Genomic DNA, 16,170 nt, shown 5'->3' with positions numbered 1-16,170 from the left:
CTATACCAGGCTTTTTAATCTGCCTCAATTTCTCCAGTGCTATTTCTGGGGGTGTGATGATACAAGGAGCTGCTGTGATACAAGGAACCTTCAATTTGCTCACCATCATGACCACTTTTTTATGGACCACAGTCAGACATGGCTTTGCATTACAGTTCTATGTATACTGACCTTATCTCTCCAAACTGTGTATCAGCTCTTGACCTTGCAGGGACCTCAATTTCCACACCTTTGATTCCTCCAGTGCCTTGCTTGGCTACAGTAAGCGCTGAAATGATTACTAATGATTCAGGAAAGTACTCACCAGTATCTTCAGGTATGTCAAACCACATGACCAGGTTTACACTTCCAACCTAGTTTGAACTACAACATCAGTTTTTTTTTTTTTAAAGGCATCATATCTAAAGATAGAAAAGCTTCCAAAAATGAACTTAACAAACACCGAAACCAGATTTCCACAGAAAGCAGAAAAATAATTTATTCCAATAGATGGCAGAAATAAGAAAGTCGTCCTGAAAATATACTTTGGTGTAATTCTGTTAGCACAGATATTCCCTCTGAACGTGCTCTCCTACGGACTGCCCCACTTGACTCTACTGGTCTCACGACAGTTTTTAAACACTTCGCAGATTCCCATGTTGTGACCAGGCAGGAGTGGTCTCCAAATGCACAGGCTCCAAGGAGAGAGCAGCACGTTTCTCAGAAGTACAGCGCCTCCTATCTCAGAAGAGTGCATAGACATTTTACAGAGCCAGCACAGTTTGGGTTAAGTAGGCACATAATTCATCAAAATGTAAAAAAAGGTGACAGGAGAAAATACTGCATTGTAGAAGGAGATATTCAAACGTGGTGTGAATGTTTAAGGCAGCTGATGGCCAACACAGGCGAGTCAGAGGTGTTCTGGGTTTGGAGTTGATTTTGCATCTAGAGGAATTCTCTTCGTGACCTGCAAAACAAAGCCGTTCTAGTAACTAATCCTTAACCCATCCTCAAGTGGGCAAATGGCTAATAACATCAATAAAAGTCAATCAGGCCAATAATTTAAAATATATAGGTGCTCAGTAAATACTTGAATAAAAAGTTAGCTCAAATAATGTCCCAGTTTGGACAGGTTTCGTAGAGCTGTGACAAGAGGTCCGATTACCAAGGACATTGCTGAACTGAGGGTCGTTAAGTAACAGTTGGACTGTGTCACAGAAAGCAGGAAGTTGACTCAGACCAATCCTACTGGCATCTAATGGGTTCACTTCAAGAATCTGTATTTGCCCTTCCCCTCCTACAGCAAGGAAGCACGGTTCCCACAGCCATGGCAAGCTTTTCTCTTATGTCAGACTCCTAAAGAGCTAGCTCCTTGGTACTCGAGGTTGCTCCTAGTTTGCTCCCCATCCTTACAGGTATAGGTGACAAATGAGATTTCTTTTTCTGGAAGCTTAAAGCTGTAATATCACCTTTGCAGAGCTAGCAAACATTTAAAATATGTATCTTCACACATCAAACTGGTAACAGTGGTCACGTCCACTCCCTTAATATAGCTTATTTTATTTATTTTTGAGAGAGAAAGAGTGTGTGTGGCGAAGGGCAGAGGGGGAGAGAGAATCCCAAGCAGGCTCCATGTCAAGCGAGGAGCCCAACTTGGGGCTTAATCCCACGACGGTGAGATCATGACCTGAACCGAAATCTAAGAGTTCGATGTTTAACCGATGGAGCTACCCAGGCGCCCCCATAAAGCTTATTTTAAAAGACTATAAAAATAAGGGTGCCTGGTGGCTCAGTCTGTTGAGCGTCTGACTTCAGCTCAGGTCATGATCTCGTGGTTTGTGAGTTCGAGCCCTGTGAGCTCGAGCCCTGCATCGGGGTCTGTGCTGATAGCTCAGAGCCTGGAACCTGCTTCGGATTCTGTGTCTCCTCCTCTCTCTGCCCCTCTCCTGCTCATGCTCTGTCTCTCTATCAAAAATAAATAAACATTAAAAAAAAGACTTAAAAATAAAGCCACATATGTGGCTTTCAAAATTAAAAAATAAAGAGAATAGAAAAATTAAGTAAATAGTGGCTTTCAAAGGCAATTTCCACACAAGGCCTGAGTTGGCAGATAAGAAAACAAGCTGGTTATGACACAGAATTTCCCAGAATGTTGAGGGTTAAGTGCAGGGGGGCAAAGGGCTAGTTAAACTGAGAAGAGACACGGTTTGTGGCAGGCACGTCTGACAAGACTGAAGGTCAAGTAGTACGTAGGAGATCTGATGGGTCCTTAAGTTTTTCCAGATCAGTGGGCACAAGCAGGAGAATCCACAGAGCAGTACGGTAAAATGATAGGTTTCCCAGGGTCCACAATGCCCAGTAGCAGATACAAGACGGCCGCTAAGTCTTACTGGTGCAAGCTGGGGCAGTCCAACCACCCTCCGCATGGGAAGTACCAGACTGCTCGACCCACTAAGGCAGGCCACTGCAAACAAAATACATTCAACTCGAGATATAATCAGAGGACTGTTTTTATAATGTACTAGGAAAATAACCACATCAGGCCAGGGAGGGGCAACTACGAGAGTTACTGGTTTCTTGTGCCTCACTGCCTCATAAAACCTTTAATCTAATGATCATTTCCTCTTCTCCTCCTTAGGCCACCGGAACAACCTGTCTGCACAGACCTGTGTTCCACGCAGATGAGAAATTTTACTTGAGAATACCGAAGCAGTGAATGCAGATGTTTCGTGTGTTAGTTTTTTATGAAGCATACAGGTTAGACCTCCTCATCGTTTAGGCCTTTTTGGACAAACGAACAATAACAAAAGTAAAAAGTAAGTCTTCATCTTTAGAAAACCACACTGAAACAGGGGCTAATTTTCACTTAGGCTCAATGATACTAGCTTGAGATAAATGTGAGTGGGCATTATATTAAATGGCATGGACTTGTGGTTTGATTTGGGGGTGAATTAAAGAAGCACATACTCTAATTGTCTCTCTGACATGAAACCGCCGTTGGGGGTGGGTGGGGAGGACCTCAACCAAAGGGTCCACATTCTCATTCTGTAAAATAAGGGAATGACTAAGGCTACTTTCAGATAAAACTGACAGTGAAGACAACATAAAAATATTAAGGCCTGAACCAGGAAATCTTTTCAGAGGAGGATGAGTGTGTGTGAGTGTGTGTGAGTGTGTGTGTGTGTGTGTGTGTGTGTGTGTGTCAAAGAATAGGTTTTATTTTTATCTGTTTTTTCATTTTATTTTTATTTTTTTAATCTTTATTTACTTTTGAGAGAGAGAGACAGAGTGCGAGTGGGGGACGAACAGAGAGGGAGACACAGAATCCGAAGCAGGCTCCAGGCTCCGAGCTGTCAGCACAGGGCCCAACGCGGGGCTCAAACTCATGAACCATGAGATCATGACCTGAGCCGAAGTCGGACGCTTAACTGACTGAGCCACCCAGGCGCCCCTCTGTTTTTTCATTTTCGATAAATTCACACAACAATTCCTTTTTTACGATTATGTGCAAGATATGTGTTTATTGCAGAGTAACTACAAGAGATATTTAAGCAAATGAAAAGTATGTGTATTTAACGAGTCAAGGCAATGTACCAAATGAATAGCTAAATACATTTACGGAGAAATGAAATCACTTTGAGACCAAGTGGCCAGAAAAGCTGGACACTCAAAGAGAAAACATCACAAAGAATTGAGAGAATGGGTGAACGGAGGGCAGAAAGAATGTCTGCAGAGTATGTGCTTACTAATCTGCGTCCTAAATTAATGAATGTCATAGGGTAGTAAGAGACAGGAAAAGCTAAGTGAAGTTAATTAGACCAAGAACACGGAAATGGCAGGGCTGGAACCAATAGGTCACGGAGGAAAGTAGCGAATAAGTAGGCTGCAAAAGTGGTCTGAGAGCAACTGGCAAGGCCTTGACGGCCAAGTGAGGAAGCTGGACATGATCTGCAGGTTAGTCATTCTTATCTTTTGTGGCTCATAGGACCTTTGGTGACCCTGACAAAAGCTGTGCTTACAACATGTTACAGAGGCAGGTACTCACTAACCTCAGAGACTTAAAGTTTAAAAAAAAACCCTACAGTAGCCTACGGAGAACTACTGAAAGCTTCTGAGGCAAGCAGTGATCTCTTTCCGGGAGAGCTGCATCAGGAAGACAAACAGGGTGGAGTTTTGTAGATACTGTGACTACAGAGCAGGGAGACCTGAGGAAGAGCCACTGTAATAACTTGGAGTCACATTGATCTGGGTCAGAAATTAGGGTGCCCAAAGGAGAAACGGGAAACAAAAACAGACACAAGAGCCATTAACAGGATCAAATGGATTCAAGGAAAAGGAGAAAGGAGTGATTAGAGAAAGAAGTGAGTGAACAGGTTCTGACTCTAAGTGACGGGGAGATCTATGACATCAGGAATTGAAACAGAGACATGACAGTTTGAGTGGCAGCAGCAAATCCGGTCAGAGAGAGCCGAGTAAAAGATAACATTTTCAAAAAAAAATTGTAATGTTTATTTATTTTTGAGACAGATAGACAAACAGCACGAGCAGGGGAGGGGCAAAGTGAGAGGGAGACACAGAATCCGAAGCAGGCTCCAGGCTCTGAACTGTAAGCACAGAGCCTGACATGAGGTTCAAACTCATGAGCGGTGAGACCATGACCTGAGCCAAAGTTGGACACTTAACCAACTTAGCCGCCCAGACGCCCCTAAAAGATACGCTTTTTAACCACAAAACACCTTGCACTGTTTAACTTTTCACAAACATGGCTTACTTTCAACCTCTCAACAAGTCACAAACTTCTTTAGAGCCCACAGCCTTCCCTGAAATCCCCACTCAGTACCAGGCACCTCGTGAGCACTCAAATATTTTTGGAATGCATAGAAAAACAGCTCCCCTTGGGGCATAGGCCTAATTACCAATATACTTTATTCCTCTCCTGTCCAGACTCTGTAAAAAAAAAAAAACAAAAAAAAACAAAAACAAGGTTTCCCCTTTAGGACTGCAGTAAGCCATATAAGTTCATCTAAAATGTTACAATGCTGTGGTAAACTAACTTGTAGGACACTGGGGCCAGGCCAAATCCACTCCAGCAAGATTCCACACTAGCATCGCACCCCCAGGGCAATAGGAAAATGGGCCATGACAAAAACAGCAATCTTGATGTGACAGTTCCAGAAGCATCTTAGGAATCTAGGAAAGGCAGACAAGGTTGGCAGGGGAAAGAGAGGGAGTTGAGCACCGTTCTTAGAAGTACTGGGCAAGATTTCCAGCCAATAAACATAATGTGCTAGAACTCAGCCTATCACCACCACATGAGAGAAAATCGTGGCAATTAAAATGACTAAAGTAGCAAAAGATCAGCTAGGTGTTTAACTGTGCTGTTGAAATCAAATCAGTTCCATCTATATAAAATTATCCTAAAGCTTTCATGGCTGTTCCTCATTTTTCTCTGCTGCATACCATGTCTGGTTTACACCTCCTACTTTCCAAATCTGGCCTCTAATCATGTACAAAATCAAACATTTTTCCTTACCAGATGAAGACAGGCCTAAATCTGGTTCTGCACTCCTTTATCATCCCACTGTTGTGTAAAAGTACAAAGTTCAAAAGGGAATTTAGCTCCATCTTTTGATTTACCACAAAGAAAAATGAAGTCTTGTCACAAGAGTTCTATTTGCTCTGTTAGGCAGAGATTAGATCTCTTCATGTGATAATTCCAAAGGCCTACAGTTACTGTACTACCATAGTCATGACCTCAAATGCAGAACAAATGTGAAGACATTCCTAATTAGAGTTTGTCTGGCTCTGCCCTCCTGCTTCCTGGTGTCTGCTTGTAAAGGAACCACCTTTAATACAAGTTTTAAGCAGCCCTGGTTTGTGCTATGGACCAGAGTGCAGACAGAAGGTATTTGTCAGTCAGGTTAACTTGAGACTGAAAATGAACAAATGAGGGACGCCTGAGTGGCTCAGTCAGTTGAGCATCTGACTCTTGGTTTTGGCTCAGGTCATGATCTCACAGTTCGTGGGTCTGAGCCCCACATGGGGCTCTGCAGCTGGCAGCATTGAGCCTGCTTGGGATTCTCTCTCTTTCTCTCCCTCTCTCTCTCTCTCTGCCCCTCTCCTGCTCAAGCTGTCTCTGTCTCTCTCAAAATAAATAAATGTAAAAAAAAAATTTTTTTTTTTTAAAGAAAATGGACAAATGAAACCTCAGATCTACACCCAGTGTTCTTCAGGTCCAAAGCGCCCTTTTTCATTACACAGGAAGGAAATGAGGCTCAGAGAAGTTAAGTGAAAGGCAATGCTGGAAGGATTGGAATGCTGGATAAAAATATATATATATATATATATTATATATATATATATTTTTTTTATCCATATATATATTATATAATATATATATAATATATATATGATAAATCAAAACCCCTTTGGGCAAAGACAGAACTCTAAGAAAAAAGAAAAAAAAGAAAAAGCTGACTACTTAACTTATCTCGATCGGCAAAAATCCAAGCTGTGAGGAAACAAGCACTCTCCTACATTGTTAGTGGAAATGTAAAAATGGTATAATCCCTATAGAAGGGAGTGTAGTAATAGCTAGAAAAAGCATACACCTTTAACCCAGAGATCGACTTTTCATGGAATCTAAGCCAAAGATTTCCAGCAAAAATAGAAAATAAAATGTCATATGTATAGGATGATACTGTGCCTCTATCGATAATAGCAAAAGACTAGAAACAATCTAAAAGTACACCAATGGCTATAAAAAGAATTGAAGAAGATCTCTATACACTGATAGGAGCGGTCTCTAAAATACATTGTTCAGTGAAAAAAAGCAAAGTACAGAATAGTATATGCAATATGATATCTTTTCTGTAATAGCTGTGTGGGGGGATATACACACATATACATATTTATGTGTATGTATTTGCTTATATACATGTTACGTATATACATATATATACCTGTATGTATGTATTTGCTTATCTTGGCAAAATGAAATACTGGAAAGACAGACATCTCTGAATGTATCTTGTTTATAATTCTGACTGTGAAAATATGTTTACATATTCAAAAATAGTAGCAAATAAAAATATTACTATGAATTGAACACAAAATAAAACAACTTAATCTGATTATGTATCACATTGATAATGATGAGAGAAAATAATTATTTCAAGTGACCTCAGAAAACAACATCTTTTCTTTATTTGTTCTAAGGACAAATAAAGCAGCAAAGAAATCCTAAATTGCATTCGATAAACTTACAGTTAGTAGTTATCTGGTGTTATCTGGAAACCATTATGTATTGCAGGATAATGAAAGTAAGTTACTGCCTGTAGGAGGCAAGATTTTCAGCATGTATGAATGATAATCAAGTATAAAACCAAAGAAGTCAAAACCATGTAATGTTAAATTTTAATTAGAAATATTAACATAAACTCATGATTTTTTTTCTTCTCAGAAGAATGTAATTCCTGGCTCTGTCCACTGTAAAGGCTTAGAAGCAACATCCCAGCAGAAATGGATGTACCTAGCAATCAGATCTTTTCTTTTTTTAAAATTTACTTTGAGAGAGACAGAGAGAGGGTGAGCGGGGGAGGGGCCGAGAGACAGCCCCCGAGAGAGGGGGAGAAACCAAGCAAGTTTCAAGTGGTCAGTGGGCAGAGCCCAACATGGGGCCAAACCCACAAAACCGCGAGATCATGACCTGAGCCGAAACCAAGAGTCAATACATTTAACCGACCGAGCCACCCAGGCGCCCTTTAGATCTTGGTTTTTAAATACCATTCCCACTGAAAGGAATGAAGGCCAGCTGGGCTTGAGGACTGACTAGTGAACCAGGTATCCTTTCAGTAGGAAACAGCTGATTCCAAGTCTGGGACAGGAAACACACAAGAGGGGTCTGGGACATCTTGATGTTGCCAGTAAGTGAGGAAACTACCAAAGACTAATAATAAAAGGACACAGAAGCCAGTTTACACAGGCTCTAGTAGGCCAAAGAAAGAGCAACTGACTACGAAAATGGTAATAAATGTAACTGATTAAAACTCAAAAGGGAAGAAAAGACAACCTCACTGGATACCCTGGAAGTAACTTGGACACCCAATATCTCACTCTGAAAATTAAAATAATTAAATACGGACACTGCTCTTCCTGTATGTTCTATATTTCAAGGTTACTAAATAACCTTAGAATGAGGGTTAAGTTCATCTTGGTAGAGACGTTTTATCTAATCAAATGTAGAAGTAATAATGGAACTAGAAAATCACCATTTTGCATTTTCTACCGAAACGTTTACTTCAGGCTAAGATTATGACAATTAACGGGTAAAACCCCCAGATAAAAGGCTGGCAGAGAACTTCACAATTGGAGGGACCAGGCTGTCATTACTTGAATTCACCGATCATCATAGCATTACTAAAGACAGGAGAGTCAGACACTCTGTGTCTCTTGCTAGGACTTCATAGTACCACATAAGCAGTACCCTTGCCAAAAAAGCTGAGCCAGATCTAGGCAAGCACTGAGTGCTAACTTCCATTTATCGAAATAATCAAGAAAGAGGAACAAACTTAATGACAGGTTTCCTGACTCTGGGCCAGTGAATAAATCTTTCCACTATACTACTCCTTATGTCTCTGAGCCTGTGAACCAAATAAAAGCTACAATTTTCATTCCAGTTTTCCAAAAGCACCTGTCTCTCTCTATCCAAAGCATTCAGAAATGCTCTTAATTTAAAATCTGCCAGCAACTCTTAAGAATCCTGCAATATCAAGTATAAATAATAGCGCTCCTGTGTCTGAAAGACTGCATGCAAACTTTATTTAAATGGCTGGGTAACAGCAGAATTGAAAAGAATCTCATGAATAAATCCTCTGGTAAGGTGAATGGCCTAAGTTCCAAATTCTGTCCTTCAGATGTTTGCTTTCGGCAGCCTGCCCTTGCCAAGTGTTAAAATGGCTGTCGTTTTCTGAGGAAGAGCCAAGGCAACCTCTAGCTGCCTGATGGACAACACTGATGTGAAAGGTTCAGGGCATAGTCACCTCAATGACTGAGCGCTGGAGAATAGGTCTTCCTCCTCAAGGCCAATGATACTTGAGGTACCAGATGGTTTCATTTTTCAACTGTGGTCCGAAGAGAGGGTTGAGCTGGGCCAGAATTGCAATCAGCCAACTAAAAGAATAATGGGGGAGGAAAAAAACAACAGAAAGTGGTGAACTCATGTGGGAACAGGACCATCTTCAATTAGGATGGAACGAGTGCTTTAGTCAAATTTAGCAGTGAGGTTTCACCATAGTCTGCTCTGTCTTTTCTTCTCTCATTACCTTAATTCCAAGTATCCAAGATTTCCTGCATTCATAGGAAACCTTTAACCCAGAGTATTTTTACCTAATCTCAATTTAGCATCATCACAACTTACAGGCTCAGGAAGAATGGGTGTTACTTTATCCATCCTCCAAATGCTAAGACCCACACTGATATGACACACCCATTTTTACTGGCACAGCCAAGGTTAAATTTCAGCCCCCCATCTTCCAATTAGACTGTAACACTTGAGCTCCCCTTCTCTAATCACCATCACCACTAAAATATGTAACACGTCTTTTGGGCCCCAGTGGAGCTGAACCAAATGGGAATTTAATTCCCCCGGCTTACTTGAGAATCTAAGCAACAAGGCATTCCTCTGTACTATATGGACTAATTATGGAGGAAGTACAGTGATGCTACATTACCTCAGGGTTAGAAGCGAAAAAATAGCACCTAAATTGTCTTTAAACTTTTGTTCTACTGCTCCCAAAATTCTGAATAAATGGTTTTGTGTCTGATAGAGGAATACACATAATCCAGCAAAGTTTCAGAATCACTGAGCTAAGACTAAAGCAAAAACAACAAGAAAGATAATACACAAACGTCTGGCCGTTCAAACCATTCCATGTTTTACTTAGTGAACAAATATTTAATGAGCACCTACTAGGTTCCAGGCACCACGGATACAGAGGAGAAAATGGAATGTCACCACCCTCACGAAGCTTACCTAATATAATATCAGGAAGGAAAGAAAGTGGGACGAAGGAATAGGGAATGATGGAGGTAGTGAGGGAAGACCTCTCCAAGGAGGTAACATTTGAGCAGAATACACATTGCCTTTCATTCCTATTTAATATATATGAAGTGATTGGAGACTCTCATTTTACGGGGCAAGGGTATGGTGAACAAGCCCAGCCTCCATGGACTGATCTGGCAGAGTGGATTTTAGTAACATGATCTGACGCAGCGATCCTCTCTGCATGGAATAGAAGGAACCGCTTTGCAAGGAAAAGGAGAGTTATTGCTGCAGGAGTCTCTTTCTAAAATTTTAGCACTTTAAATTCCCCTATTATAAGAGGGGAACCAGCCAAACCCAACCGGACTGTCAGCTGGTTGCACCTTTTTTCTTCCACTTGCTGTCGTTTTTAGAACTCTGCCAGCCAACGGCTCAAAAAGCCGATTCTGATCACCAGCGACTAGACTGCCACAGAATCTGCCAGCACCACACCAGAAGCTTGCACCTACGGAAACAAACATACCTGCCCGCCCTCCTACCCTGCCCCACCCCATGTAAGGTGGTTTTGTGACAGGAAACATGATACTTGAGGAAATGGGGCCAAAATAGATACCCTAAGCTGACTCACTTTATAACAAAAAGTTAATTCAGGTGAGATTCTCTGATCTGTCCTTAAAACGAGAGTGTTAAACACAAAAAAATGCCAAGACTTGTAGCTGAGATCGCATCTATCTGACACTGTGAAAAAAAAGGAAGAAGACAGCACAAGCAGACACACTGAAGAGCTCTGTGCCTGCAGTGAACACTAATTGGTGCAGAGCTAAGAGTCATGGAAAATTCCACAGACCCAGGACTTCCCCAATCCCAGCAGGCAAGAGAGGCTGACCGTAAAAACAGTCGTTCATCCTTTCGTAAGAGACTGAAATAACTGGCCAGTACTTACAAGTACTAGATAAAAAAAATATGCTAGAACCTATGCTAGTCTGTCTCCTTTCTTCATCAAAAACATATAGAATGAAATGAAAGCACCATCTCCCAGCACTTTGTATGATGTCGTATAGCTGTGCCTCTCGATCCTGGCCGCACATTATAATCATCCAGGGAGCTTTAAAAGATACTGACGCTACACTTCACACATAATCTTTCTTTTAATTCTCCCACGATACAGTTAAGGAAACTGAGGCAGAGAGAGGCTAACTGGTTTGCCTAGGGTCACAAATCTAATTAGGTGGTAGCAGCTCCTGAACCCAGAAATCAGGTTAGACTAATGTTCCTAACTACGTTTTGTAGGTAACTACAAGAGTTATCTCTGGAAATCTATTTTAACAGGTAACATTTCAGAAGGCATCTACTTAACTAAATTTAATCTGTCTGGAGTTAAGGAAACAAAGAATCCATCTACCGATTATTGATGAAGTCTATCACAAAAGCTTTTGTTACCTGAGGTAAAGCAGAAATATCTCAAGTCAAAAACAAAGTCCACTTTGCCTGCTCAGATCAGGATTCAGAAACTTTTTAAAATCTAATCTTACATACTATTCTTAATGTTTCAAATCCAGCAAAACATCTTATTACAAAAACAAAACAAAACAAAAAACACCAAACACACAAAAAAAGAAAGAAAACAAACCAAAAAAAAACCCCAACAAACCACAGTTCAAGAAAATTCCTTGGGAAAAAGCCCAGGTCAGTTCACTTGAAATTTCATGGAGGAATTTTCCCCCCTCCAACCAGCTGAGCTCTGTGCCTGCCCTTCTGACTACCGCCTGACTTAAAATTTCCCTTTAAAGCTGATAAACACGTTGGAAAACTGGAAGAGAAAAAAATCCACTCTGAATTGATGGAAGTGGGTGGAGGAAGAGATCATATTCCAATGAATCTATTACTTCATGTGTCCAAGAAAAGAGAACTAAGTGTACCCTTCACATTTGCCCAAATTGTTCCACATGTCTCCATAACCTGAAGGCCAGCCTAATAACTTAACTAACCATCTGAAATTATTCAAACTACTGAGGCAGCTATGGTGTGGTAACATATTTCAGAGAACCGCAGGGCTGGAATGGCCCAGAGGTCAAGTCCATGTTCCTCATTTTAATGACAAAGAAACTAAGTGCCAGGGAGCTCAATACCACACTGAATCAGTGACAGAGTTGGAAGAGGAACCCACACCTCCTGAGTCCCACTCTACCAGGCTGCTTCCATAGCTTATTAAGGACAAAACAAACCAAGCAGTCCAGGAGCTCCCAACTAATTCCACAACCAGTTACCAAGACCATGCTCCATGTCAGGCTGTGAGGACACAAAGAGGAACTGGTTAAGGGGCTAACCCCCAAGGGGCTCATGAGCTTGTGAGACAAAACAAGGTTAGCAGTAGAGTGGGCTTTAAATAACATGCAGAGAATTTCATTCTACAAATACTCCCTGCTCACTTATCATGAGCTCAGGTCTTGGTTATTAGAATTCTCCCAAGCACAAAATACACCCTCCGCACAGAAAAGACTATAGCCAGCTCTCTCAAATCTTGTTTGGTTTTTTTGTTCCACACTCAGATATGAGAACAGGGAACAAAAGGATGATTACTTCCCGGTGGCGCACAGATTAAGCGAATAACTGCTTGGCTTCCCTGTTGGAATGGGTAAGTCCAGCTAGGACTACTCTTCTGATCCACTGTCCCTCCAGTGAGAGCCATAATAGGAGTGACCTCTATTAGTGGGTTCATGAAGAAACAGCAGAGATGCAGGAGAGCGACCTGCCTTATCCCCACAGAGATGACCCCTGTCATATCCCCTCATCCCAATCAAATGACACAAATTCTTTCAAGGGCAGCAATGTTATTAGGCACTACTAGAAAATATGGCCTTCATCAATGAATGAATGGATGAATAGATAAAGAGATTGTAGCGTATATATATATATATATATATACACATACACACAATGGGTTATTATTCAGCCATAAAAAAAGAATGATGGGAATGCAAGCTGGTGCAGCCACTCTGGAAAAACAGTGTGGAGGTTCCTCAAAAAACTAAAAATAGAACTACCCTACGACCCAGCAATTGCACTACTAGGCATTTATCCACGGGATACAGGTGTCCTGTTTCGAAGGGACACATGCACCCCCATGTTTATAGCAGCACTCTCAACAATAGCCAAAGTACGGAAAGAGCCCAAATGTCCATCAAGAAATGAATGGATAAAGAAGATGTGGTATATATACACAATGGAGTATTACTTGGCAGTCAAAAAAGAATGAAATCTTGCCATTCGCAACTACGTGGATGGAACTGGAAGGTATTATGCTAAGTGAAATTAGTCAGAGAAAGACAAAATCATAGGACTTCACTCATATGAGGACTTTAAGAGACAAAACCGATGAACATAAGGGAAGGGAAACAAAAATAATATAAAAACAGGGAGGGGGACAAAACAGAAGAGACTCCTAAATATGGAGAACAAACTGAGGGTTACTGGAGGGGTTGTGGGAGGAGGGATGGACTAAATGGGTAAGGGGCACTGAGGAATGTACTCCTGAAATCATTGTTGCACTATATGCCGATTAATTTGGATGTAAATTTTAAAAAATAAAAAATAAAATTAAATAAATAAATAAAATCTTAAAAAAAGAGAGGGAAAAAAAAGAATGAGATCTTGTCAGTTGTGACAACATGAATGGAACTCAAGGGCATTACGCTAGGTAAAATAAGACAGAGAAAGTTAAATACTGTATGGCCTCTCTTATATGTGGAAAAATATATATAACATATATATATATTTATTTATGATATGTAAATAAAACAAATTTTTATATAGGTATATATATAAAACCAGATGGGTGGTTGCCAGAGGTGGGATGTAGGGGATGGGAGAGATGGGTGAATTGTGTTTTGCTTTATTTAAATAATTTGAATTTAAATATTATTACTATAGAGAGAAAAACAAAGAAAATAGGAGATTCAGCATTAGGCAAGACTGGCTTTCAATTCCAGCTACACCAAATATTAGCGGAGTGACTGCAGGCAATGACCTTACACTGAGCCTGTTTTCGCTTTTGTAAAATGAAGATAATAATCTCTGCATCAAGATGTTAATGTATGAAAGTGCTCTGTGTAGTAGCTGACACCTAGACGTTCAATAAATACTAGTTATTCCTTCATTTTCTCTGTGAGACAGCCACAGAATGAATAAAAGCCAGTTACTTTATGAAGGAGTTTCTCATGTAACAGTGAGTCATTGTCGCCTCCACCTCCTCTCTGCCCCCAGCCCTCTGTGGTAGGCAGAATTCTAAGATATTCCCCCAAGATTCCCGTCCCCTAGTGTACATGCCTTGTCTAAACCCAGGATGGTAGGTACGATGGGACAGCCGCTCCCAAGATTAGACTGTGTTAAACAGTACTGCTGGCTTTAAGAGAAATTATCCTGAGTGGACCTGACCTAATCAGGCGAGTTTTAAAACGGATGGGACTCTCCCTGATGAAAGACATTTGAAGTGTGTGCCTCACTTATGAATTTATTGCCGATCATCTCTGAACACACCCTTTAATATGTGCTCTATAATAAGCAACTGAATTCCTCTCTCTCCTTTACAGTGAACAAGATGTTAAGCTTTCTCAGGAGAGGGGGCTAGAGGGGCATTGCAGGTGTGGGCTGGAAGTTGGAGTGGGTATGAGAATATTCCGTGGAGCCTGTACTGATTCAGGCCTGGAAAACAGTCGCTCTTTGATCTGATAGCATCAGCCTGGAAATAACCTGTCTGCTGTCCCCCTGACAAGGAAACCAGAGCCCTTGCATGGCCTACATGCTTTGAAGGTCTCCTGCTCACACGGATGCAGGGAATCCCACCCAGGCCATGAACTGCCCACTCTCCGGCCTGTACTCCAGAGGGTGGGTGGCCTACTGCTTGCTCACCAACTCTAGCCTGGCCAAACCAATGAACTTCTCTGCTGTCAGGTGGGCTGAGCCATACTTTCTCCAATGAGGTCTGATTCCCTTCCAAGTCTGTCCTTCCTTGGGTACTCTCCCTCAGCCCCATGCCACATATGGCACTATGAGTGAGAGGGACCAAAGTTACAGCAGAGAGTTGACACAGATCCGCAAGGACATCATATATGGGAATGATCAGATGTGGACTATAAATAAACTGTCTACTATGTTTCGAGAAAGAAGTTTGAATATGTGCAGGGAGAAATGAGGAAGGGAGGAAGGAAAAGCAAAACTTGTAAAAGCAGCAAAACAAACACCTACAGAAATGAAAAATAGAATACCTGAAAATAAAAAAGTCAGTTGGTGCAATTCTGGTCTGGTACAGCAGAGTAACTTGTATCATACTGATCCTATAGAAAGTGATTATAAACCCTGAATAAAATATGAAAAATAACTATTTGATGATACTAGAGAATGTCCAAACACAGGCAGAACCTGGAGGGGATTCAATCCTTGAAAGGAGGCCACAGTAGTACCTTTATACAGCATTTCTCCTGAGAACATTGTCTAGTCCATGTGTGGAGCAAATAAATAACTGAAGCTCAAGAAAAAGGCTGCAGTCTTACTGGCTTGGGGTATCGAAAGATGAAGTTCAGAGCTGCCAGGGCAGCTGGAAATTAAAGAAGGAAATCTCAAAAAGGAGGTGCCAAAAAGGGGAGCCCCGAAGTCTGTGTATAAATTTCCCTTAACCCCTTAGCAGATCCCTGAACCGTGTATGCTCCGGGAAAAGGGCTGTGGAAAACACCTGGAAGTCTGAAAGGATGTTGGGGAAATTTCAGCTGCTGCCTACCACAGGAGAGAGAGGGTTCGGAATCTGAAGTTAGAACACTCAGATTTTCCACTGAAATTCCAGAACCAGAAGGGCCAAACTTTAATGGAGAATTCATTCTAATCTAAAGGCAAAACTGACATAGATCTGCCCCAACAAAGTATAAAACCAACCATCCACAAGTTTAAAGTGATCAATTAATAATTTCACTGTTTTTTACAAGAAAATTTAACCTCTCTCAGAGAAACAAAGTAGAATCCAGAGTCTCTGTCATCTACAATATCCCGTATTTAGTAAAAAACAGTCATGCAAAAACATAAGAAATCTAATCAGCAGTCAAGAACAAAGGGATCAACAGAAGCTGATTCCAAAATGATACAGATGTTGTAGTTAAAAG

General features: G+C 41.1%; 1 protein-coding gene across 1 annotated transcript in view; it reads right to left on the bottom strand.

The window, feature by feature from the left end:
* Positions 1 to 452: 452 nt before the first annotated feature.
* ATP6V0E1 (ATPase H+ transporting V0 subunit e1) overlaps positions 453 to 16,170 on the bottom strand; it is a 31,881-nt gene continuing 16,163 nt past the window's right edge. The window contains exons 3-4 of the mRNA XM_058723506.1: positions 9,021 to 9,150; positions 453 to 946 (exon numbers count right to left, since the gene is read on the bottom strand). Coding sequence (XP_058579489.1) covers positions 9,057 to 9,150 — 94 coding nt within the window. The 3' untranslated portion in view covers positions 453 to 946; positions 9,021 to 9,056. The remainder of the gene's footprint in view (positions 947 to 9,020; positions 9,151 to 16,170) is intronic.

Source organism: Neofelis nebulosa, chromosome 1, assembly GCF_028018385.1.
Source record: "Neofelis nebulosa isolate mNeoNeb1 chromosome 1, mNeoNeb1.pri, whole genome shotgun sequence".
Taxonomy (NCBI): Eukaryota; Metazoa; Chordata; class Mammalia; order Carnivora; family Felidae; genus Neofelis; species Neofelis nebulosa.
This window is presented reverse-complemented; position numbering and strand designations above follow the sequence as displayed.